Source organism: Danio aesculapii, chromosome 24 (assembly GCF_903798145.1).
Source record: "Danio aesculapii chromosome 24, fDanAes4.1, whole genome shotgun sequence".
Taxonomy (NCBI): domain Eukaryota; kingdom Metazoa; phylum Chordata; class Actinopteri; order Cypriniformes; family Danionidae; genus Danio; species Danio aesculapii.
Window position 1 is genome coordinate 35,662,483 of NC_079458.1, and position 25,764 is coordinate 35,688,246.

Here is a 25,764-nt window from a genome sequence, read left to right on the forward strand (position 1 = left end):
ATTTTATGCAGTTATTCCTTACGTCATTTAAAAAACTTGTTTAATAAAGAAAATCTTCTCTAAATGTAGAATTAATACATTGAAATGCATTGAAATACATGATGGATACTCTTGACATATGAAAGTGTAAAGCCTGCAGCTCACAACAAATATGGAAAGTTATTGCGTGTCATATTTAACAAACCATTTACTGCTTATTTTATGTAGTTTTGCTCACATGGATAATTGAATATTAATCAGATGATGTCATTACGCTCCTGTGCTCTAAGCCAATCGTTGCATTGCTGATCATGAATTCGAGGATCGAGTGATCTGTCCTTCACAACACACGCAGCGATCTCAGATCAGTTTATCCAGACATTTTAATCTGATTCGCGAACTTGTTTGACGAACCAAATTAGCCAGAGATCAGTTATCAAGACTAAAAGATCCAGGATCTGCCAAATCATCTTAGATCATTTAAGCGAGGTACGAAGAACGGACCCCTGAGCTCAAACAAACTACCGTCCTCTTAAACAGCCACAAAGCCATGAAGAATAAAATATGCTGTGTCCTGTTATTGTTTTACAAGCCCGTCTAAAAGTGCAAGCTGTTTCACTTTCTCGCAGTCGCTCGCCACGCGTCTATATTTGAAATAACGAACTTCTTGAGCTGATGATAATAACGTGCGCGTGATTACTGAAGTGTTTCTGACAGTAGGGATTACTGTAAAGGATTCTTTCAGCAACCTGAAACATGAACAATTTGCCATGTTTAACTATTATTATCACCTTTTGGACTATTATAAACTCAAGAATGATGGCTGTAGAATGTACGGAAACTCAAGAATGTGCAGATTTCTAACAAGACTTTACATGTGTGCTGGTGAAGATTAAAGACACAGATTTTGGTCCCCAGAAACAACTAAAAACATTATCAAATGCATTACAGGACAGTAGTTGATGATTTTTCGTTGTAACACATTTGCACATGCTAACCATTTTTATAAACTTGCATTGTATATTACACGAAAACAACAGTGGTATTGTGTTCAAAAGCTTCTATTTGAAACACTTTCCTATTTTTCAGGACTTTCAAAACAATTCAATTCACCTTTATTTGTATAGCGCTTATACAATGTAGATTGTGTCAAAGCAGCTTCACATAAAAGGTCACAGTAAATAGGAACACACAGAATAGGAAAACACAGTTGTTGTGTAAATGAATGAATAAATGCATAAGTATTCAAATTTTCTGTTAAAAACATTATTGTGTAAATGTACGCTTAAACCTTTTAGATTGGCAACAATTTATGTGTGCACCTTTATTGGTCATTTTAGCATATTTGCAACTCCACAGCTCCTGTCTCCAATCACTTTTTCCCCAAAGGATATAAAAAACATTCGAAAACTTCAAAAACCTGAATAAACCTGAAGCTGGATAGTAATGTTGCAGTATGATGGAAGTGTTTAGTAAAACAATCAAGTTGCTCACTGTCTCACTCTCTCTGTCTGTTTGTTTGTGTCCGAGTGAAATTTAATGATGGCAGGTGATCTTGAGCTGATGTGGCCGTGACATAATGAGGTCAGCTTTGCTCTTTAGTCTGACACTCTGACACTGAAGCACTATGCCCTATTATGCTTTTTTGAGACACTATTTTTTGTGTAATGTGTTATATTGCTGTTTGTGAATCATAAGGGTCTGCAAAGATCACAAAAAAGTGCACAATAAATACAGTTATTATCAACACAGGTGCATTGTGTAAATGTAAATGTACATTTCTGGAGAGCACGAATTATGTACCCAGAGCTATGCATGGATGCATTTTGTCATTTTGTCAAAAACTGCCAAAGAACGGAGCTCCTGGGATGAATTTTGCTCTCTCCAGAAATGTATATTTGGGTACATAATCGAAATGACCATGTGTTGTAAAATTTTTAAGGCAACGGTTTTAGTCATTTATTTTAGGCAAAGTAAACTAATCAATTTTTGCAGTGTAAGAGCTGACTCTGCAATGTATATTATAAATCAATTCATGTGATTTGTAACCTTGGATGTATGCATAAGGCAAAACAACATTTAGGAGTTTGTAAACCACCTCAGAAACCTTAAGGATTAATTTATTTCAACACTTGAATTACCAATTGCTTGCAGTCACTGCATCAGCAACTCAAATGAAGAACATGTTCACAATCTCCTCTGTGCTTGACACTGAAACATTTGCTGTAGCTATAAATGAAGCGGGACGCTCCCTGCAGTTAGCTCAATTAACTTTGGTAAACGGTAGTGAAACATGAAGGTGTGCTACAATGCCAGAAGCCCCTGTGGCACAGTAATAATGAGATTTTCAGAAAAGGTCTGGAAACTGTGGGAATACTCCACTCTCACAAACATACTGTACAATGTTGTTCAAGTGTCCACATTTCACCTTTCCTGTCCAATCCAATAATAAACGGCCCTTTCAGTGTACTGCTTATCAAGCCTGGATGTCCAGAACAAGCTAAGAGAGGGGTAAATACTGTATATACATTGAACATGTCATCATTTTTCTCAGAAAACATTTCTAAAGGTATGTTGACTTTAAATATTCACCAGATGCAAAAGACAATATCAGAAAGAAAATAAAATGAATTACTTGAGAAATTAAGTTATTTGTAATAAAATGTAATGACACAGGCTGAAAAGTATTGAACACATGAAGAAAGTGAGGTGAAATTATTTAATTAGCACAGTAAGGGCTGACTTTGCTTAGACAAAAGTCTTGTCACTTAACAGAAATAATGTACAGTATAGAATATAAAGTCATGGTGCAGTGGAAAAAGAGTTAATATTGTGTATGACTCCCATGAGCTTGGAGGACTGCATCCATACATCTCTGCAATGACTTGAATAACTTATTAATAAAGGCATCTGGAATGGCAAAGAAAGCGTTCTTGCAGGACTCCCAGAGTTCATCAAGATTCTTTGAATTCATCTTCAATGCTTTCTCCTTCATCTTACCCCAGAAATGCTCAATAATGTCTATGTCTGGTGACTGGGCTGGTCAATCCTGGAGTACCTTGACTTGTGTAGCCATTTATCTACTAAATAATATAAATGAACTACATGTATTTACTATATGGCTACTATATGTAATTATGCATGCACTTATATATTTGCAAAAATATATAGTCAAAAATATATTGTGGGGTGGTGCGGTGGCATAGTGGGTAGCGATGTTGCCTCTCAGCAAGAAGGTCATTGGTTCGAGCCTCAGCTGGGTCAGTTGGCATTTCTGTGTGGAGTTTGCATGTTGTCCCAGTGTTTGCGTGGGTTTCCTCCAGGTGCTCCGTTTTCCCCCACAAGTCTAAAGGCATGCGGTATAGGTGATTTGGATAAGATAAATTGGCTGTAGTGTATGTATGTGATTGATAAGTTGGCGGTTCATTCCGCTAAGGCAACGCCAGATTAATAAAGGGACTAAGCCGAAAAGAAACTGAATTAATGAATGAAATACATTGTATGGGTGAAAAAGATTTTTCTTTTGTGCCAAAAGGATTAGAAAACTGTAAAGATCATGTTCGATGAAGATAATTTGTAAATGTCCTTCTGTAAATGTTTTAAAACTCAATTTTTTATTAGGAATGTGCATTGCTTAGCTCATATTGGCAGTTTTAATGATGGTTTTCTCAGTATTTAGATTCCTCAGATTCCAGGTTTTGCTGATCCAGGACAGAGCAAAGAAGGTCAAGATGCTTCAGAATTGGCCAGTTCATATTTAGAAATTGAAATATATAAAATAAAATTCTAATTAAAATATTGCAAAAATTACAACCTACACAATTTCTACTAAATCTTTCAACTTTTGCTCCTCTTGACTTTTCATTTGTATTTAATATTTTTCTATAACATATAAATTTGGCTGTACTAGTTTTTGAATCCGTTATTATAAGTTATTTTGTTAGATAAGCTCCAGATTTGGCTTTAGCACTGACTAACCTAATGCACACAAATATAATATTGTATAGCCTCCTATTAAAAATATCAATTTAAAAGATAGATTTGTGAAGGGTGTACTTAAATATGCAGAGCACTGTATGTAAAAATGACACCTTAAAATAAAGTGTTGCTATTATTCATTATCACAAGCAACCATACCTAAACCTGAACCCTAAGTCACATCCTTCTATTTGAACTGAATACTTAATTGTACGCTTGACTGCTAGAAGCATAAGGAATTATACAGTTCAGCTTAACATATAGTCAGCTCTACAGAGTTTTCTGCTTAATCAAGTCTATATCCACCCACCCAGCCAAACTCCTCAGAAAAGACGTAAATGTATTTGAACATGTAAATGCCCTCTCGGGACATAAAGTGATGCGAGTCATTGATGTTCTCTTTGAAGTGTTCAGCGTTCTGCTGAAAGGCCGGATCAAGCAGATTGTTTTCAAAGGATTTGTAATTGGTTGCATTAGTAACGTTAGGGCCAATTTGCTCTGTTTTTTCCTTTATTGGCTAGATGTGTTTTTTCTTGAACAGCAAGGTGCACATCGCTGCGTTTGTATTTCTTTTTCATCAGAATAGAAGAGAATAGATTTTTGGAGTACAGCGAATAAGAGATTGTCAGAGCATTCATACAAACATTTTATCCCATTACAATAGCAGCGGGCCGAAGACAGACATGTTTGCCTTTGGTCGATTTAAATGGCTCTAAATAACAGGGTATTGTTGTTGCCTTGGCAACATGCTAGACCATTTTATGTAATTTCAAGAAGGCTTGTCTGGGGAAAAAAGAACCATTTTCACCTCTGTGTCCTTTGACTGAAGGCAAGCATTTAGCATTGATTATAAGCATACAGAATCAACCCCCTAAATTTGCTTAATAGCATGCTGCTGCAGCTATAATACAATCATTTTTTACACATTGAAAATAAATGCATTTTAAATGTGCCTCACTGCATGATTTAGTACTAAGATCTCTTTGTACTGTTTTAAAATAGGCTCAACCTTTTCTTCTGTAAATTTCAGCATTTCCCAAGGAACTGTTTTTGTATTTCAGTCTGCTCGATAAGAGGAAAACACATGTTTATGTAAACATTGATTCATTCATTTTCTTTTCGGCTTAGTCCTTTTATTAATCTGGGGTCACCACAGCGGAATGAACCGCCAACTTATCCAGCATATGTTTTAAGCATCATATGTCCTTCCAGCTGCAACCCATCTCTGGGAAACATCCATGCACACTCATTCACACTCACACACTACGGACAATTTAGCCTACCAATTCACCTGTACCGCATGTCTTTGAACTGTGGGGGAAACCGGAGCACCTGGAGGAAACCCACGCGAACACAGGGAGAACATGCAAACTGACTCAGCCGAGGCTCGAAACAGTGACCTTCTTGCTGTGAAGCGACAGCACTACCTACTGCGTCGCCTTAAGTAAACATTCATTCATGTATTCATCTTCTTTTCGGCTTAGTCCCTTTATTAATCCGGGGTCGCCACAGCAGAATAAACCGCCAACTTATCCAGCACATGTTTTACGCAGCAGATGCCCTTCCAGCTGCAACCCATCTCTGGGAAACATCCATACACACTCACTCACACTCATACACTACTGACAATTTAGCCAACCCAATTCACCTAAAGCGCATGTCTTTGGACTGTGGGGGAAACCGGAGCACCCGGAGGAAACCCACATGAACGCAGGGAGAACATGCAAAATCCACACAGAAACGCCAGCTGGGGCTCGAACCAGTGACCTTCTTGCTGTGAGGCGACAGCACTACCTACTGCGCCACTGTGTCGCCCCTTAAGTAAACATGTTTCATTTAAATATTGACTTAATTGAACCACTTTAATCATCATACAGTATGTACCACCCGCTTCGAATGCTATCACTCGATTGAATGGGCGTTATCAGTGGTTATCAGCTGATAGATTTGGGCCAGTAGGGGACTTCTGCACCTACTAGTAAGCTCAGAATGCTTTTATTATTTATCAAATGGTTAATCAGCTATTCTAATAGGGAAGACTCCAGATCTGTTTTTACATTATTGTGACGGCTGGGTTTAGGGTTGGGGTTGGGGTAGACGTTAATAAAAAACAGTTAATGGGAAATGTATTAAATAATATAAATAATTCTCGTCTATGAGTCCCTGTAAACCACCAATACCAACAATGTGTTTGTGTCTATGTGTATGCGTGTTGTCCTGCATTTATCTAATTAAATAATTCATGTATTCTTTTGTTTGCAGCTGTGCAACGGAGGCTCTGTTACAGATCTGGCTAAAGGTATGCTAAAAAGAGGAGATCGCATGGAGGAAGCCATCATAGCCTTTATTCTACACGAAGCTCTCATGGTAAAACTTAATAACCAACCCCGACTCTATATTTTAAGCATCTCTAAACAAATATAACCTTTTATTGTGCCATGTCACTTGCTTGCGCCTTGTAACGTGTGCTCTTGTTTCTGAAGGGCCTTCAGCATTTGCACGTCAATAAGACCATCCATCGAGATGTCAAGGGCAACAATATCCTGCTCACCACAGGGGGAGGAATAAAGCTGGTTGACTTTGGTGAGGAAGCTGGTCTTTTACTTTATAAATCCTCCTAAAATCAAACTATTTGTAGGTGTTATTATCAATATGTTAGTCTTAAAGACACATTATTTAATTTTTGCCACTAGACGGTGCATATTCACAACAAACAAAGACATTTTTGAAGACGCAGTGACTTCAGTGAATCATGGGAGTTGTAGTCTTCGTTATATCGAACTCCTGCTGAAATCATGTTTATAGATGAGCTAAAGTATTCAAAACTTGTCTTTATAGCAGTGGTTCTCAAACTTTTAAACCCGCGACCCCCATTGTAAGATCATCAAGAACTCGCGACCCCCCACTACCAAAGCATATACAAACAATAAAAATAGCTTTTTTTTAAGCTGTTCACAATATTTTAACTATATTTACTATAGATTACAGGGCTCGAAATTAACATTTTTGCTTGGTAACACTGGTGCTTCTAACTTTAAAAATGTAGACGCACCAGCCAAAATTTAGTGGCTCCCACCAATTATCGCACTGTTACTACAAGTTTTATAAACAGATTTATTGCATTTGAAAATCAACACTAATCAAAACTAACAAGCAAAAAAATAAATATGCATGCGTGAGGAAAATATGTCTTAATGAAATCCCGTTATCACAAGAAAAGACATTTTTATAACATAATTGAGTGACCAAAAGATACACGGACGGATATCCCAAAAGATATCCCACAGACTTTACAGTGAATGCTAGTTATTTTCATAGCAGACTTGAAGCCAATGGAGGTCTTTTATCCACTCTTCAATAAGTATAGCTGGTGGATTAACATTCAGCACATGATCAGTAATCAGATGTGCCAATATTTGTAGCTTTAGGTGTTTCTACGACAAAATCTGTCAGTGTTGTTTTCATTCTCTCATCTTCAGCGCTTTACATTTTCGCGGTTGTAGCTCCTGTCATCTGAAGACAGGAGGCGTTGACTGAGTGATTGACAGCAGTTTTTAACCAATCATTCGTGTTCAGTTCTTAGAGCAGTGGGCCAATAAGAAGAGCGCGAAGGCGGGGCAAGCGTTGAAGGCTTTGTTTACTGCGGCAAGTTGACATGACAACAGTTTTAAACTGTTCCTGAGCGCTGCGTTCCAAGTACAAAGATGCATTCTGCCCGAATGTGTCCTAAATACTTTATGAATCAGTAATATCTTTTAAAATCTGAAAATATTAGCTTTCACTTGTAATACTGAAAAATATTTATTATAATCACTGAAAATTACACAATTTTTAAATAACTCTCGCGACCCCTTGAAATTATTCTGCGACCCCCGCAGGGGTCGCGACCCCCAGTTTGGGAACCACTGCTTTATAGGACGAATCAAGCTGGTGGACTTTGTAAGGAAGCTGGTCTTTTACTTTATAAGCCCCTTTGAAATCAAAATATATAGTGTTATTATCATAGTGTATATAGTGTTATTATCAATATGTTAGTCTTAAAGACACATTATTTAATTTTTGCCACTAGACGGTGCATATTCACAACAAACAAAGACATTTTTGAAGACGCAGTGACTTCAGTGAATCATGGGATTTGTAGTCTTCATTATATCGAACTCTTGCAGAAATCATGTTCATAGATGAGCTAAAGTATTCGAAACTTATTATCATGATAGGAGGAATCAAGCTGGTTGACTTTGGAGAGGAAGCTGGCCTTTTGATCTATAAGTCCCCCTGAATTCAAAATATTTTTAGGTTTTATTATCAATATTTTTGTCTTAAAGACACAGCATTTCATTTTCATGAATTTTTTCACCAGTAGAGGGCTTGTAATGACAACAAACAAAGGTATATATTTGATGACACAGTGTGGAATCATGGGAGTTGTCGTCTTCATTATATTGAACTCCTGCAAATACCATGTTCATATATGAGCTAAAGTATTTGAAAAGTATTATCATGGTAGTGTAAAGCAGAGTAAAGCTGAAAGCTATCAAAGTAAAATGAGAGTGCTAAAGCAATTGCTGATGAGGGATGAGTGTGAATCGGCGTGAAATCAGCAGAGCTTTTATTATGCCACAGTCCACCATTGCAGTTCTGTCATTTGTGATCATGTGGAGAAGATGCAGCGCAGTTTTATCTTACTAAATACATTTTATGGTTCTGTTATTATGCTGTTCTGTGCAGTCTAATAGAACACACAAGATTAAATCGCTTCTGTTTTTTCCTTCCTTTCTGTCAAAGCAGAACAAATTGAACAAAAAGTCAAATGTTTGTGTTATTTTACCTAATTTAATAAGTTATGCAAGGTTTTAAAGTTTATTTTTTTAGTTATGCAAAGTTTAACTTAATATAAGGACATGCTTGATGTCATTCAAAAATCATACTTAATGAGGTCTTTTGACATTCAAAATTTGCTGTTTTTACCAACACAATCTCACTGCAATTCGTAACTTTTTGATTTAGTGGCTAATTCGTACAAATTCGTACGATCTAATTCGTACAATTTAGTACGATTTGCTAAATCCGCCAATGACGGTTGGGTTTAGGGGTGGGGTTAGGTGCCATGCCTCCTTTTTAAAATTGTACAATTTCGTACGACTGAACTCGTACAAATTCGTACGAATTAGCCACTAAACTGTCAAAACGTAAAATACTTACGTTTTCTCGTGAGATCAGGCTGGTTTTTACTGTATAAAATACATTACGCCTATGGAGAGTCCCTGTAAACCACCAATACAAACATCTGTGTGTGTGAGGGGGTTTGTGAGACCTGTAGCTGTGTTCTAAACACAGGCCAAAGCCATTACATTTGAGTGTTTCAAAGCTAATTGAATAGCACTTATTTCCTCTCATCAAGAGCACTGCATTTCCATATACGATGACGGATGTCTAACACACTTGCATTAAAGCTCTTTCCTGGCATCATGTCATTGGGACAGAGGATTTTGTCTGCTTGCACGTACTAATCATTTGCTTCTAGCTTTACTTATCCAATTTCGAGTGAAGGTCTTATAAAACAGAGCTGCAGGACGTGATGGGAATCACTTAATGATTCTGGTTAACTAACAGATGCATTAACTATTCTTGTAGTCAATTGAGGAAGAATGCACAATGTTTGTATTCACCACAAATGAGTGCCATTAAATAATGAAATCATTTCACATTTCAGTATAAATATGGAGGGATATATTGTGTAAAGGTAGAAATGTATCAGTTGGCAGTGATATATGTGTGTGTGTTCATTATACACGTTTTTTACATATATTATTTTTGGTATTACATTATGAAGCCAGAAGTACGTATGGCTGCATTTTATCTTTAAAACAAATGCTATGGGGCAGTATGACGCCGTTCCTTTTTGAGTTTACCAGCTGAGCACTTACCTGCGTATAGACGGCTTTTCCACTGCTATCAGTTTGTCCAGTAGCTTGTCGTTGGTGGACTTAATAGGCAGAGAGGAGTTGACCACGACGACGGGGTTCGACTCCAGCAAAGAACTGTTCCAGAAACCGGGTAAGATTAAAACAGAAGCCAAAAAAATTTAATAAAATAAATAACAGTGTGAGAATGTGGTTAAATCTGAAAATGTGGTAAAAATCAGGCTGCCGTGAGGGCTTTTCTTTTGCTGGATTGCTTTTGAAAACACTTGGGTTTAGGGAAGTTGGTGAGCGCTGGTCAATTGGTGCTTTTGAAAACACTATAAGTTGGGTTTAGGAAAGTAGGAGGGTGGGTCAGTCGATCAGTCAGTCTGTCGACAGCGGCCTCTGGTGGATTTAAACAAGAACAGCAGGAGCGAAAGCACTTGCGAGAGATATTTGAGATCTTAAAAAAAGAGTACACAGCGGCCTCTGGTGGATTTATTAACAATAACTGCACAAAACGTAGCTCCTGAGACGTATTTGGTGCTCTCCAGAAATATATATAGCGTTATGTTTTCAGAATAAGCCTGGATTATTTCATTTGCAAAAAATCATCAAATTACATTGTAACCATAGCAACTGCTATCTGCCCATGATGCAATATTGCCTATTTTTAACATTTATTTATTTAATGAATAGTCACAACACAAATCAAATGGAGCGTAAAAAAATCAAAGGTTGATGTATGACAGTAATAATGTTTATTTATTTATCTGTTTATTTTTGTAAAATAATATTTGGTAAAACTTTACCTAAAAGGGTGTTCATATAAATCTATATTATCATGACATTATTATCATGATTATATTACATCATGACATAAATGTGAATGAGATTTTATGCATGCTTATAACAACTGTCATTAGAAAGTAAGTGTCCTTCCCTCAATTATGATATTTTAAGTGCAAATATGACATTGATTGTTGTTACAACTTGACATAAACAAATACATAACAACCTGTTTTTGTCTTTGTTATGACAACTTGACATTACCAAGACAACAAAACTTGCAATAAATCCGTTATAAACATAATTGTCATAAACCCATTATAAATATGTCATGAATTTTATAACAGCATCATTAATATTTATTTGTTTTGTCCTCAACCACACTGGTACAAGTTGAATTTGTCTTTAAAATGGTATTAAATATTAATGATGCTCTTATTTGACAGAGTAATGACACTTTTAATGATACATTTTAAAAAGAAGTACAGTTTATTCAGAAAAATATCCATCACACTATTCTAATGGCCTCATGACATTCACAACCGTTCATTGCCAGACTCGAATTCTATCGTCATGGTCAACTCCTCTCTGCGTCTTAAGTCCGCTGACACACTTGGCGAGCTTCTGGACAAAATGGTAGCAGCAGAAAAGCCATCCATACGGAAGTAAGTCATCAGCTGGTAAGTGTGAGAAGGAACAGCGTCATGCTGCCCCATAGTGTTCGTTTTAAAGACGAAATGCAGCCATCTAGCTACATAACATCTAGCTACATAACTCGTGATCTCCATTAATGTATAAAGGGCCAGATTTTCAGAATCAGCCTATGTTGTCAACTACAGTGCTAAATTTGTCTTTAAAATGTCATTAAATATTAATGATGCTCTTATTTTAAAGAGTAACGACACTTTTAGTGATACATTTTAATGAACTGAAAACTTTACTGTTCTGAAAACTTTACTTCGTTACTGAAAACGTAAACAGACAAATATTCATGACACAATTCTAATGGCCTCATGACAATCATGTTTATGACAGATTTATGACAAGTTTAATTGTCTTGGTAATGTCAAGTCGTCATGACAAAGATAAAGACCATTTGTTATACATTTGTTTATGTCAAGTTGTCATAACAAACATTGTCATCTTAACATTTAATATTACATAACTGAGCAAATTAAACTTAACAGTTCATAGGCATGCATAGAATCTCATTCACCTTATAAAGGTTTCATGGCAGTCTTATGAACACCCCTTCAAGTAAAGTGTCACCTAATATTTTAATACAATTGTGAACATAGTTTTATGTGTAATCTGTTTTTTTTTGTACATTTACCAGCCACTATATTAACAATATAACACATAATCCTGTATCTGTCTTTATTTGTGGAAAAGTGTTCAAGAATTGTCAGTCAGATCTCATAAAACACCAATCAGCTATTCTGTATTTTCTGAAAAATCCTTTTTTAAACCATCTCTTGTATTCCCAAGCGTAAATACAACAGAGAAACAGACCATTCCCGACTTCCTCTTTTCATTACTTTCGGGAAAACGTGTGGCCTTTTCACAGAGCCTGTAAGGGGAGCATTTCTAAGAGCCTCTGCCAGCACATAAGAGCTTATAAACCTTTAGAAAGCCAGTAAATGCTTTTCCTGCATGTAAACAGCCAATCGTATGCTATTGTGATGTCACACGGACTAACACTTGCTATGCTCCACACGTTCCCTTCACCCCTTCACGATTAATTTCCAGACTAAAATCCACTCTAAATGTAATCTCTTCTTATGTTATTCTCTAGGCCACATTTAGCCCCTCAGATGAGATATTTGCCCCCCCACCCCTCTCCAAAGCCACCCTCATTGGGGTATCAGCCCCAGAGCAGAGGCAAATACAGCCTGTAATTAGTTCACTGTATCTCAGGAACGCGGGAGATAACGGGACATCCTCCTCTTTTTTGGGGAGGGGTAGAAGGCTTGGCAGAGACAGATAGAGAGAGAGAGAGAGAGAGAGAGAGAGAGAGAGAGAGAGAGAGAGAGAGAGAGAGAGAGAGAGAGAGAGAGAGAGAGAGAGAGAGAGAGAGAGAGAGAGAGAGAGAGAGAGAGAGAGAGAGAGAGAGAGAGAGAGAGAGAGAGAGAGAGAGAGATTTAACCCAGACTCATTCTGAAAATGTACCACTATATACACTTCTGGAGACCGCGAAATATGTGCCAGGAGCTACGTTTATTTGCAGTTTTTGTTTTGTAATTATAAGTAAATATCAGTACTATTGTTATTATACAATTAATATTCTAATAAATAACAGAAATTAATCCTAAATGTAGCTGGAAAACAATAAAGACTGGAGTGATGCTAAGATAAATTAAGAAGTCTTTTGCAATATTATGTTGCAATATTGAATATAAATTTTACTAGAATGAAATTCTATATCTAATTCAACAGAATACAAAAAAATATGTTTTATAGAATTATCTGTTGTGTGTTGTCTTAGACCCGACTTATGGCTGAGAATTAGGTTCATTAAGTCTAGCCGCCCTGACTTCATCCCTCCTTTCAGCTTCATCCCAAAAAAATCTATCAGGACCCATGCAGTATAAATAATAAGATTATCATCAAATTATTTAATTTTTGTTTTGTCGACTTACAAAACTCAAAGACTGTTTTGCCGGTTTTACAACGTGCCCCAGTAAATGGGGTCTAGTGACGCCCCTGCCTCTGGCTACATAATTCACGGTCTCCAGAAACGTACATAGGGCTACGTTTTCAGATGTTTTTATGTTGGAGAGATTTATGATTTTACAAATGCTTTTAATAACAAGCAATTATTAGCAAATCATTTACAAATCAAATCAGTTCATTTGTAAAATACAACTCTTCATTGATAACAAAACACAACCCAACATCGCAACGCCATTCAACTTCAAAAGCATTAATTGCATTCATCATTTTATAATAATGCGGAAGAATGTGGAAGGACTTTTAATTTGTCAGTAACCTGGGTTGAGTGCTTCCGGTGAACTATATGTCATTACAAAATCATTGCGTTTAAAGTTTGTTTTCTTTTAAAATCAGCAATCTCCACAGGCGGAGTGATATCAGATATAAAGCAGGTCTCAGATTGTACAAGAAGCACTGCATTAAATTACATTTTTCCTCACCATGTCTTCAAAATATCAACATTTATTTCACCCCAGTAAATTCAATGTAGCTTCTGCGCTAGCCTGCAGATCCTGACGGGCACGTGCATGTAAACGGCTGTTTTTGCTCTCGTTTTATGCTTGAGCAACTAAATAAATGCCAAAGTCTATGTAACTGATTATATTTTAATTAAATCACAACATCGATGCTGTAAAAGGAACTGTATAAAATGGAAAAAAGTCACTTTAACCGTTCACCATTATCATTAATAACAGTAGCAGAAATGTTACAAAATACAGAGAGAGACAGATTTTTTTATATTCAAAAACCCATTTAATTTAACTTACAAGGGGGGACAATATGCACAAATTACATAACAAATTTTAGAAAAAAATATTTTAAAAAAACATTAGAAAAAGCAAAAATACAACTCTTCTTTTTAACAATTTCACAAAAAAAAATCACTTTAACACACAGAGACAGACAAAGAAAGAGAGAGACAGACAAAGAAAGAGAGAGACAGACAGAGAGAGAGAGAAAGAGAGAGAGAGAGAGAGAGAGAGAGAGAGAGAGAGAGAGAGAGAGAGAGAGAGAGAGAGAGAGAGAGAGAGAGAGAGAGAGAGAGAGAGAGAGAATGAGGTAAAAGAGAGCATGATGGAGTGATGAGTCATGCAAGAATCTCTGCTATAGCTAAGTTGCTGTCAGCAGGAAGAGCTTAGAGTCAGAGTTTGTCAAGGACAGGGGCTGAACTCCTCAGTGACATCACAGAAGTCTAACCAATGGCATTCCATCAGCCTACTTCATACACAGATGCTGCTTCTCAATTCTTCTACTTATACTTCTTCTATCTACTTATGTTCTAAAAGTATGTCCTAATTAGCATGTAACAGAAGGCATACTACTTTCTCATTAATGAACCATTCTGTTTAACTTCTACTAGATTTAACATAGACTAGCCTTCTCATAAATAAGCCAGTGGTTTCAAAATATATGGTTTTGCATATTTAAACATGAAACATTTACATAAGCAGTGCATGCAGAGTGGCCGATTAGTGTTAATGCAAGCATAAATGCAAAATGGTAATGTGGCATTATAGAGCGTGACACAGAGGCATGTTTCTGAAAGGTCTTTAAAGCTTTAAAGGCCATGCTGAAAAAAAATGTAGCTTTTATTTGAGGACACTTATCTTAATAAAATTAACTTTTAAAGAATATTTTTAAATAATAATAATAATAATAATAATAATAATAATAATAATAGAGATATTCTTCCTTGTGATGTTGTATACAAATAAATTCCGAATATGTACCCCTGTATACATTTCTGCAGAGTGCCAAATATGTCCCACGAGGTTTGTTTTGTTACAGTTTATGTTTTTGCGAATCCAGCAGAGGCCATTATGGATGCTTTTGGAGAGGCCAAATTTCTCTTGCGAGTGCCACTCGCGCTTGTTGTTCTCGCGGAAATCCACCAGAGGCCGCTGTTGACTAACTGACTAACTGATCGACTGACCTACCCTGCTCCTTCCCTAAACTCAACCGATAGTGTTTACAAAAGCCCTGATTGAACAGCACCCACCCACGTGCCTAAACCCAACCGACAGTGTTTTCAAAAGCTATCTAGAAAAAGAAAAGCCCTCCTGGCTGCTTGATTTTTGCCACGATTTCAGATTTTACCACATTCTCACCCTGTTATTTACTTGTTTATTTTATTTTTTAGCTTTTGTTTTTGTCTTACCTGCTTTGTGCAACCCCGGCGTCGCGGTCAAATCCACTCCATGTCACAAGTCCACCAGCATACACAGCAAGCCACTGGACAAACTGGTTACCTCCATAAGGAGGTAAGCGGTCGGCTGGAAAGAGCAAAAAGGAACAACGTCATACCACCCCGTAGCGTTCATTTTAAACACGAAATGCAGCCTTACATACTTCTGGCTACATAATTTGCAATCTCCAGGAATGTACATAGGGCTACGTTTTCACAATGAGCCTATGTTGTTTTTTTAATCTATGGAATTTACAAGAAAGTGTTAATAAGTTGAGCTAATCTGATCGTTTTCTATATTACTGACTAGAAATTAAAAAAAAAAAAAATTAAAACATCAACTACAAGCTCTTCAATATGTTCTGCTGTATTTGTTTGTATTGTTAAAAAGAAAAAGAGAATCAAATGAAAGTCATAATTGTCAAACCAAACCACAGACTGGTTTCTGTTGTGATCCATGCAAAATCATTTCCAATGTGCGTATCATTTGTGGAGGCTTAATAACCAAATCACGTAACCCTGCCTTCATTTTAGACAAGGCTTGAAGGACACTGGCTTTACATGAAGTAGAACATTCAGTAGTTTATTAATCACTTACTTACTCTTTCTGAATGATCTTTAAAAAACACCAACTACTCCTAAATACCTGTTTTGTAAATAATGCAATACTTAATTTAGTAGTGAAGAATTAATCATTAACAAAGTATAAAAAACAGTCTATAGGTACATTATACATGCTTATAAGTCAAGAATGCAACATTTGTAGCTGTACAAATGATTAAATAACTATTAGCTAATGCTTAATACATGATACATGGTGTGCAGTTATTGTAAAATTGTTACAGAGTGTTCCTTTAACAGGTCTATGGCCAGCGGGGTTCGAAAAACATATCCCTCACTGATAAAGGTTCAGAATTTGTCCTATACATGAGCTCATTTGTCCTATTTTGACTGCTATTCCATAATGAATTCTGAAAATAACCCATCGAAAAGGGCTTTAAGACCATGCGGAATCCTATATTGACTGTCGGAAATGAATTTGGGGCGCCGAATTTGGCAAGGCATGACTTTCCGTTCTGAAGTCATGTCGTGCCAAATTCGACATCCCAAATTATGAGAAAAGTTGAATGTGCTAGCCAGTTTTGTTAATGCCTAATAAGTAAGAATAGGCTATAGTTTTTTTATTTAAAACTTTAACAGATTGCTATTTCAGAATAAATAGCCGCCCTGAATTATTAGCCCCCCTGTTTATTTTTTCCTCCAGTTTCTGTATAACAGAGATATTTTTTTCAACAACACATTTCTAAACATAATAATTTTAATAACTTAGTTCTAATAACTGAATTATTTTATCTTTGCCTTGATGACAGTAAATAATATTTTAATAGATATTTTTCAAGGCACTTCTATACAGCTTAAAGTGACATTTAAAGGCTTGACTGGGTTAATTAGGTTAACTAGGCAGGTTAGGGTAATTAGGCAAGTTATTGTATAATGTTAGTTATTGTATCTTGTTTTGACCTTAAAAAATGTACAAATAAAAAATTAAAAAATTTTATTCTAACCAAAATAAAACAAATAAGACTTTCTCCAGAAGAAAGAATATTATCAGACATACTGTGAAAATTTCATTGCTCTGTTAAACATCATTTGGAAAATATAAAAAAAATAATAAAAAATCAAAGGGGGGCTAATAATTCTGACTTCAACTGTATATGATGACTGGGAAACACCCATACACATTCACACATTGTTTCATTGTTTACCCAGTTCACCTACATAGATACACTAGATATCGCATACGGACCTTGAGCATACATCAATACCACCGCCACATTTGTACAGTGCTCCCCAGCCGCACTAGTCAAGACTAAAGCCAATGTGAAGATGCTGGACTTTAGCAGTGTAGTAACGAGTAAACTAAGAAAACAAAACACAAAGGCAGAACATTTCATAGGTAAGATTTCGTTTTTTACATTTTTGTATGTTACGAACTTTTGTGCTAAACAAGTATTGATGATAATACAGTCCCTTACTGCACTGATCATATGGCAAAGTAGCACCAACTCGCACTAAATACTAGGCTTACTAAAATGGCGGCTCTATTGACGCATTCCTTCCAATAGACAACTACCGGGTAGGCGACATCTAATGTAAATATCTATGAAGGAGCGCTACTCTGTACTAAAATGGCGGCTCTATTGACGCATTACTTCCAATACAGTAGGTGACATCTAATGTAAATATCTTTAATTCACCTATACTGCATGTCTTTGGACTGTGGAGGAAACTCACGTGGACAAGGGAGTACATGCAAACTCCACACAAAAATGCTAACTGGCCCAGTAGGGACTTAAACCAGCGACTTTCTTGCTGTGAGGCAACAGTGCTAACCACTGAGCCACTGTGCTGCCCTTAATAATCATTTTTATTTAAAATATATATATTGTAAAATGACCAATTGTGAAAACATGACATTAAGTCATTCCCATTGTCTTTCTGCTCCAAACCACATAAAAACCTCCCTTGAACGTTACTCAGTTCACCCCGTCAACCTAATATTTCCCAAAAAAGCAGTGCATTTGCTGAGTGCTCGGTCAGAGTCGTGCTTGGGGCGATATCTGTCTCCCACTGTCAGGAACGGAGCCACGGCGTGTGGGTGGCTGTCGGACCGCGGCAGTATGGGGCTCCACGTGCCCACGTCTCCGAGCTCAGAGTCACGCAGGCCTAATGCGTTATCCGTGTGAAGGGGCTCACGCTATACTGAGCAGATAAAGCCCCCACACTGACTCATCTGAATGAAAGGAAGAAAAAAAACTGCATTATTAGACAAAAAGAGCGAGAGGAAGGGAGGGAGTGGAGGAGGACGCTTTAGTGGCTTTGTCATGAATATTCTAATTGGCAGTGTTATCTCTGATGATTATTAAGACCGGCCCCGGGGCCCCGTGCGGATCTAATGTAGCAGAAAGGGAACAGCCGCAGGAGACTGTTTAGTAGTGTGTGTGTGTCTGTGTGTCGTTCTTTAGTGCATCTATTGTCTCTTGTACATTTACAGCCCATAGTAAACGCAAATCAATGTTTTTGTGTTCGTTTCCTGAGTTGTGGGGATTTGACGTGTTCGTGAGTGTTATGAATGCAGGAAATTCTTTTTGGAACTGCCAGAAATCTGCTGTTTACTTAATACTGGTGATTCAAAAGCGGTAATCCTTCAGAACTAGAAGGGAAGCTTTTTAAAGAGATTCTAAATGAATCGTGGATAGTTTTAGAAGCAAAAAAAGCAAAGAGATTAATCTGCTCTAAACATTTTTGCTTTAAAGATTTTTTCTGATTTAGCAGTTTCAGGCCCAATCCCGATTCTATTTTTGTACCCCTACCCCTTGAAAGGAGGAGTAGGGGTCGGACTTGTCAACATTGGGATGTGAAAATAAGGGATCCACCCAACACCACCCACCCACCTAAAAAAATCCCCAAATTGCTAAATTTGCAAACTACTCATTTGGAGCAGTTTCATTGTAAATAAACAGTTAAATGGTCAGTAATATGTTTTATTATTATTATTTACAAAAGAAAAAATAAATTGTATACATTAGCATCAAATAAATTAGCAAACAGTTCAGCTTATTAAAATTAATAGCTATTATAATGGAATAGATTCAAGCTATCGAATCTCCTTAGCTGTTTCTGTATCACTTACATATTCTGATTAAAGAGCAACGAATGAATCTTATTTATTTAGATTTTTTTTTATTTGATTACAATAAATAACAGGTGTCACTTTAAAAATGCACAGATCTAACGTTATAATGAAAGCTTTCGATTGCTTTCCTAACTTTTTATGCTAATTTTGGACCAAATTAGTTGTGTTTAAAAAACTCACCAAGATCGACATCTTTAGAGGTTATTATTATTAATTATGTGTATATGTCTGTTTAAACACACACCCATTACCCAGACTTTCACTCCGCTTCAAATCATGTGTACGTTTGGTAAACAGCGTCTATTTATCACTATGGAGCCCGTCAGCTGACAGTCATGCACTGCTAGATGGTTGTTTTGAGGATTGCATATGAAGGGGAGACGGCACCTGTGATGAAACGGAAAGGGAATCCAGCGGTTTTTATTATAAATTCAAAGTGTTTTCATGCATAAACAAAGTGAAAGCGCAGAACAGACTCACATATAAAGCAAGGGGCGGCCCCTGGTGGTTCGGCCATATGGGTTGCGTATAGGGAGGCTCGGCACTTTAATGTTTATTTGCCACCCTTAAAAGATAGACTGAAAATACGGGAGAAATATGGGAAAATACCTTTACGGGATGATAGCGGGATAGAACTGTAAAATACGGGAGAATCCCGGGAAAAACTGGGGGGTTAACAGGTATGGTAAGGGTACCCTTGGCCCTTGAAAGGAGGTGTAGCGATTCTAGCACAGGAGACAGGCATGCTACCAATGATGCTAAAGACAGTGGCCTCTAGCTTGTCTGTGTCTTTTGAGATCAGATGAATGAGGTTTGCTTGAACAATTCTACCTCCAGTAGCTGGCCAATGCAACCACTGTACCATAAAAGCGAAACTTGCCTAATGCTAACCACTCTCCTTGTATTACCTTGCAACTCACACCACTTTCCGTCAGTCATATCAGAGTATTCATTACCTTCGCTGAAAACTAATCTTAACATCTTACACAAATTAGCTTGCTATGTAAATTAATCATGCTAATCAACCTAAAAACTGACCTTCATTTGTTTTTCTTTACCCTCCATCATGTCTTTTAATACCTATGAGCAGCATGATATTCATGCAGCTCTTAGAATAGTGACCACCCTCATCATTTTGGGTCGATAATGACTTTAGTTACAATCTGAAGGCTAACACTGAGGTCTTAGTAGCTACATCTCTAAATAAACACACTTGTCTGAGTATTCCAGAAATATTTTTGTTAGATTTATCAATTATTTTTCAATTTATTTCAATTCAATTTATTTATTTATTTATTTATTTTACTTATTTATTTACTTATTAATTTATTTTATTTATTTATTTATTTTACTTATTTATTTACTTATTAATTAATTTATTTATTTATTTATTTATTTATTTATTTATTTGTTTTACTTATTTATTTACTTATTAATTTATTTTATTTATTTATTTATTTATTTATTTACTTATTAATTAATTAATTAATTTATTTATTTATTTATTTTATTTATTTTATTTATTTTATTTATTTTACTTATTTATTTACTTATTAATTAATTTATTTATTTATTTATTTTACTTATTTATTTTATTTATTAATTTATTTTACTTATTTATTTACTTATTAATTTATTTTATTTATTTATTTATTTATTTATTTGTTTTACTTATTTATTTACTTATTAATTTATTTTATTTATTTATTTATTTACTTATTAATTAATTAATTAATTAATTTATTTATTTATTTATTTTATTTATTTTATTTATTTTATTTATTTTACTTATTTATTTACTTATAAATTTATTTATTTATTTATTTATTTATTTATTTTACTTATCTATTTATTTATTTTACTTATTTATTTATTTATTTATTTATTTTACTTATCTATTTATTTATTTTACTTATTTATTTATTTATTTATTTATTTTACTTATTTATTTATTTATTTATTTATTTATTTATTTTACTTATCTATTTATTTATTTTACTTATTTATTTATTTATTTATTTATTTTACTTATTTATTTATTTATTTATTCATTCATTCATTCATTCATTGATTCATTCATTCTTTCATTCATTCATTTATTTATTTACTTTTTTTTTTCAATGGTGTTTGATTAGAAATGAACATTGCAAGACAGTGTCCCTTCAGAATCAGCACTATGATGTTTGATATTAGCACAAACCAGGGCAATCCTTTTTGTTTTCTTTGTGACCTTGCTTGATCTCTATTCAAATTGTGTTTCCATTGCTACTCGGCTAAAAGCCAGTTCATTATATGTCAAGTCAAGTCAAGCTGAGCTTTTTTTGTCATTCCACTACATGTGTGGACATAGTGCAAGAAGGGAACCCTTCTGCAAGAGAAAGTCATTGGAGCTAGTTGGATTGATCCCCATGGGGGCGTGGCCTAAATGTGCTCTGTCTCTATACACATAACCTAAGACAGACTATACAAGTACTTTTACATTGGACAGAAGATTATTGTGCAAGATGTTTATTGAGTATATCTGAAGACAATACAAAGACATTCATTAACCTGCAGTCTTTTTGCATATCTTATTTTTTTTCCCTCTGAACAGGGGTTTCAGCCCAGCTCACAAACACCCGACTAAGGAGGAACACTTCTGTGGGAACGCCCTTCTGGATGGCTCCTGAGGTGAGACCGTTGGCAAGTAGTTTGCAAAGCATGGAGGTGACTTTGTGGACTGCAAATGTTTTTGTTGGTTTAGTTTTTTCCATAAGATTTCCATATGAGACAGGGCATGAGGACCACAGCTCTGAAGTTGTTTTGAGCATCGAAGCCATAATTTCCATATGACTCAAGGGTAGAGGCTTACTTGCCTCAATTTGTCCTAGGTGTCAATACAATCAAAACACAAACAGGGATTTTTCATTAGAGCACTTTTAGACTGCCAAAACATCTACAGGCAACATTCTAAGTTCATATTTGGATCATTCGCACGGATTATAAATACCAAAGAAGCTAGACGTTTATTTGTTTTCTATATCTGAGGTAAGGTTTATTTATTTATGTTTTTATTTATTCATTTATTTATTTATTTACTTTTTAAATTTATTCTTATTTTTAGCTATATGGTTTACTGAATGATATCATAGATCAACAAAGATGCATAAGAATAATTCTAATTATGCAGAGAAAAATGTCGCTCTGTAGCCTCTTTATTTTTCTAACATCCCTGCTAATGAACTTTAATTTTTTTTAATTGTATATTTTAGTTAATATAGGAAAGAAAACATGCTTTTGGAGGGTATTTGTATGTATCTTTCTTATTGTTAAACATTAGTACTTATATATTATGATATCATATGTATAGTAAGTTAACTTGCTGCTTTGCGAACAATATAATCTAATGATGGAAGAGGGCTTCATTTCTTTCAGACATCTTTGAGAATTCAACACAATACATTTATATTTTTATCATTATATTTCTAATTTCATTGGAAAATTTCAAAAGAAAATTTAAAAGGGATTTATTTATTTACTTATTTATTTGTTTGTTTGTTTATTTTACTTATTGATTTACTTATTGATTTATATATTTATTTACTTATTTATTTACTTATTTGTTTGTTTATTTATTTATTTTATTTATTTACTTATTTATTTACTTATTTATTTATTTATTTTACTTATTTATTTACTTATTGATTTACTTATTTATTTATTTGATTATTTGATTATTAGATTATTTATTTACCTATTTACTCATTCAATTGTTACCAATTTACTTATTTATTTATTTACTTGTTTATTTACTTGTTTACTTATTTATTTATTTCGTATTTGTTTGTTTGCTTATTTATTTAGTTATTGTTTGTCAGTTTTCGTTTGTTTGTTCGTTCCTTCGTTTGTTCCTTCGTTCGTTCTTTCATTTGTTTGTTCCCTTCTTCCTTCATTTGTTCATTCGTTCCTTCATTTGTTCATTCGTTCATTCATTTGTTCGTTCGTTCGTTCGTTCGTTTGTTTGTCTTTTTTCAGAATCTCACATGTTGCATACTTTAAGTGAAGTTTTATAAACTAATTTCAAGAGGAACAGGTGATATGATTGATCACGGCTGCTCTACCATCCGTAATTAGCAATAACCCAATTAGATTGATCCAAGCCTACAATAAATAGACTGATTTCATCCTAGAGCCTTATCTTGTTTTTGAAAGAATCCCCTTCCACCTCATATCTTCCTTTTTCTCCTTTACCAGGGGGAGCTGCTGAGACCTACCTGATCACGGACCTCCTTTTATGCTAATAATATGTTAAACCATTTTAAGATCAATATTATTAGCCTCCTTAAGCAATTTAATTTCCGATTGTCTACAGAACAAACCATCGTTATACAAGGTCATTATACTAATTCCCATAACTTGCCTAATTAACCTAATTAAGCCTTTAAATGGCACTTTAAGCTGCACATTCGTATCTTGAAAAGTATCTAGTCAAATGTTATGTAATTTTATTGTGGCAAATAAAAATAAAATTAATTATTAGAAATGAGTTATTAAAACTGATATGATTAGAAATGTGCTGAAATAATCTTATTTCCATAAAACAGAATTTGGGGAAAAAATATAAAGGGGTGAGGGGTAATAATTCAGGAGGGCTAATGATTCTGATTCAACTGTATGTGTTTTGTTGACAGTTCAGCAGTCACTATCAGTAATGGCTGTGTTTGTGTATTTGACCAGGTCATCGCATGTGAGCAGCAGCTGGACTCCACATATGATGAGCGCTGTGATGTTTGGTCTTTGGGAATCACAGCGATAGAGCTGGGGGATGGAGACCCGCCTCTTGCCGAACTTCATCCAATGAGAGCTCTCTTCAAAATCCCAAGGTAAAACACCCTGAGTTTTGTAGTTAACCAATACGTTTTGTGGCTGGAAGGGCATCTGCTGCGTAATAATAATAATGCTGTCAGTTGATTCCACAGTGGCGACCCCTGATAGATCAGGGACTAAGCTGAATGAAAATGAATAAATCAGTAAATAATAAGTTGGTTTGTCACACTTGGTATGAAATGAAACTTGGAATGCAATGAGGCAGGGTTTGTTTGATTTTTGGTCAATATGTGAACACTCTAAATGAGTTGCGAACACTCCAAAAAGACTGAGAACATCTCGGGAGGTAGTCCGAGATGGTATGCTTTAAAATATGGCTCGGTGAAAACATGCATTGTGAACACAGATCGCTAATTTTCTTTAGTTTGGTCTTTACATATTTCTTTACTGTTGGAAGAGAAATATTATGGACAGATGAGAATCTGCAATAATACTTTAGTTTTGTACAAATTGGGTTAAACTTTTATTTTTTCAGTTCAATTCAGGTTTATTTGTTTAGCGCTTTTCACAATAATTATTGTTTAACTAATTCTGTTTCATTTATTTTTACTGCTTCATTTATTTAATTATTACTGTTTTATTTATTGTTTAATTATTACTGCTCAATAAATTATTGTTTAATTATTAGTTTTACCATTACTTTACTATTGTTTATTTTATCGCTTTGTAACCAGCTAATATTTAAAGTTTTTATTTTAAGAATGTTTTTATTAAATTGAAAGAAGTAGGTTTTTTTTGGATCGGTAATTTTGGTTTTTATTTAAACAATCATCTTACATATTATTGATTTTATTTATTGATCTTTTAAAATTACAATATAAATAAATAAATAAATAAATAAATAAATAAATAAATAAATAAGTAAATAAATAAATAAATAAATAAATAAATAAATAAATAAATAAATAAATAAATAAATAAATAAATAAATAAATAAATGTTAATACAAATAAAATAAAATAACAAAAGGGCATCACAAGAATTTGTTCAATTAATTTAGCAGAGCAGTCTATGTTGTGAGCATGCAATACTGTGTTGTACGCACTCGATTTGTATGTCTATGTTGTCGCACGGATGTATCTTATGCAGACAACATAGTATTGCGAAAGTTTTCATTATTATTTTCTGCACATGTCCCTTTAGAGCCTTTGTACATTTTTCATGCACATGTTAAGATTTTTTTCTTGTGCATTAAGGAATTTCATTTCAGCTTTTTCCATCCTACGTCATGTACTGTAGATGCAAACATACTTTCTTCAAATCTTTGCCGATACAAGCTAAGCAATTTTCTCTCCATTGAGCACCAACCTGTCTGAAGGTGAAATGGGATTGTTTACTGTTTTAATGCGCAGACCAGAAACTGTTATCACTAGTGTCATCTTGATGGTGCAGCATTTTCGTGTTCCAGTAAACCTCACATGTGCATCGTCTATAGAGCGCTGCTGCAGTCGGTGGTGGGGGTGCTGGGTATAATCACAGAGCAGCGTGCTAATGCTTTTGACTGCTCATGTACACACTGCAGGCTGTCTTTGTTGGGTCTCTCTCATGTTCTGGCTTTTTCTCATAAGAAGAAAAAACACACCTTCACCCCCACCCATCCAGACTGAAAATGAGCAATGCAATGTGACAAAACTGGAACGCTGCCATTATAATCA

At 35.0% G+C, this 25,764-nt stretch overlaps 1 protein-coding gene across 2 annotated transcripts in view; it reads left to right on the plus strand.

Annotated features, from left to right (window-relative positions):
• myo3a (myosin IIIA) overlaps positions 1-25,764 on the plus strand; it is a 111,977-nt gene that overhangs the window by 12,787 nt on the left and 73,426 nt on the right. Inside the window, exons 3-6 of one of the 2 annotated variants that reach the window (XM_056451169.1) lie at positions 6,220-6,324; positions 6,441-6,540; positions 21,837-21,913; positions 23,960-24,109. In XM_056451169.1, the coding sequence (XP_056307144.1) occupies positions 6,220-6,324; positions 6,441-6,540; positions 21,837-21,913; positions 23,960-24,109 (432 nt within the window). Of the gene's footprint in view, positions 1-6,219; positions 6,325-6,440; positions 6,541-21,836; positions 21,914-23,959; positions 24,110-25,764 lie in introns of those variants that run through there. The other variant, XM_056451170.1, reaches the window with a different exon arrangement.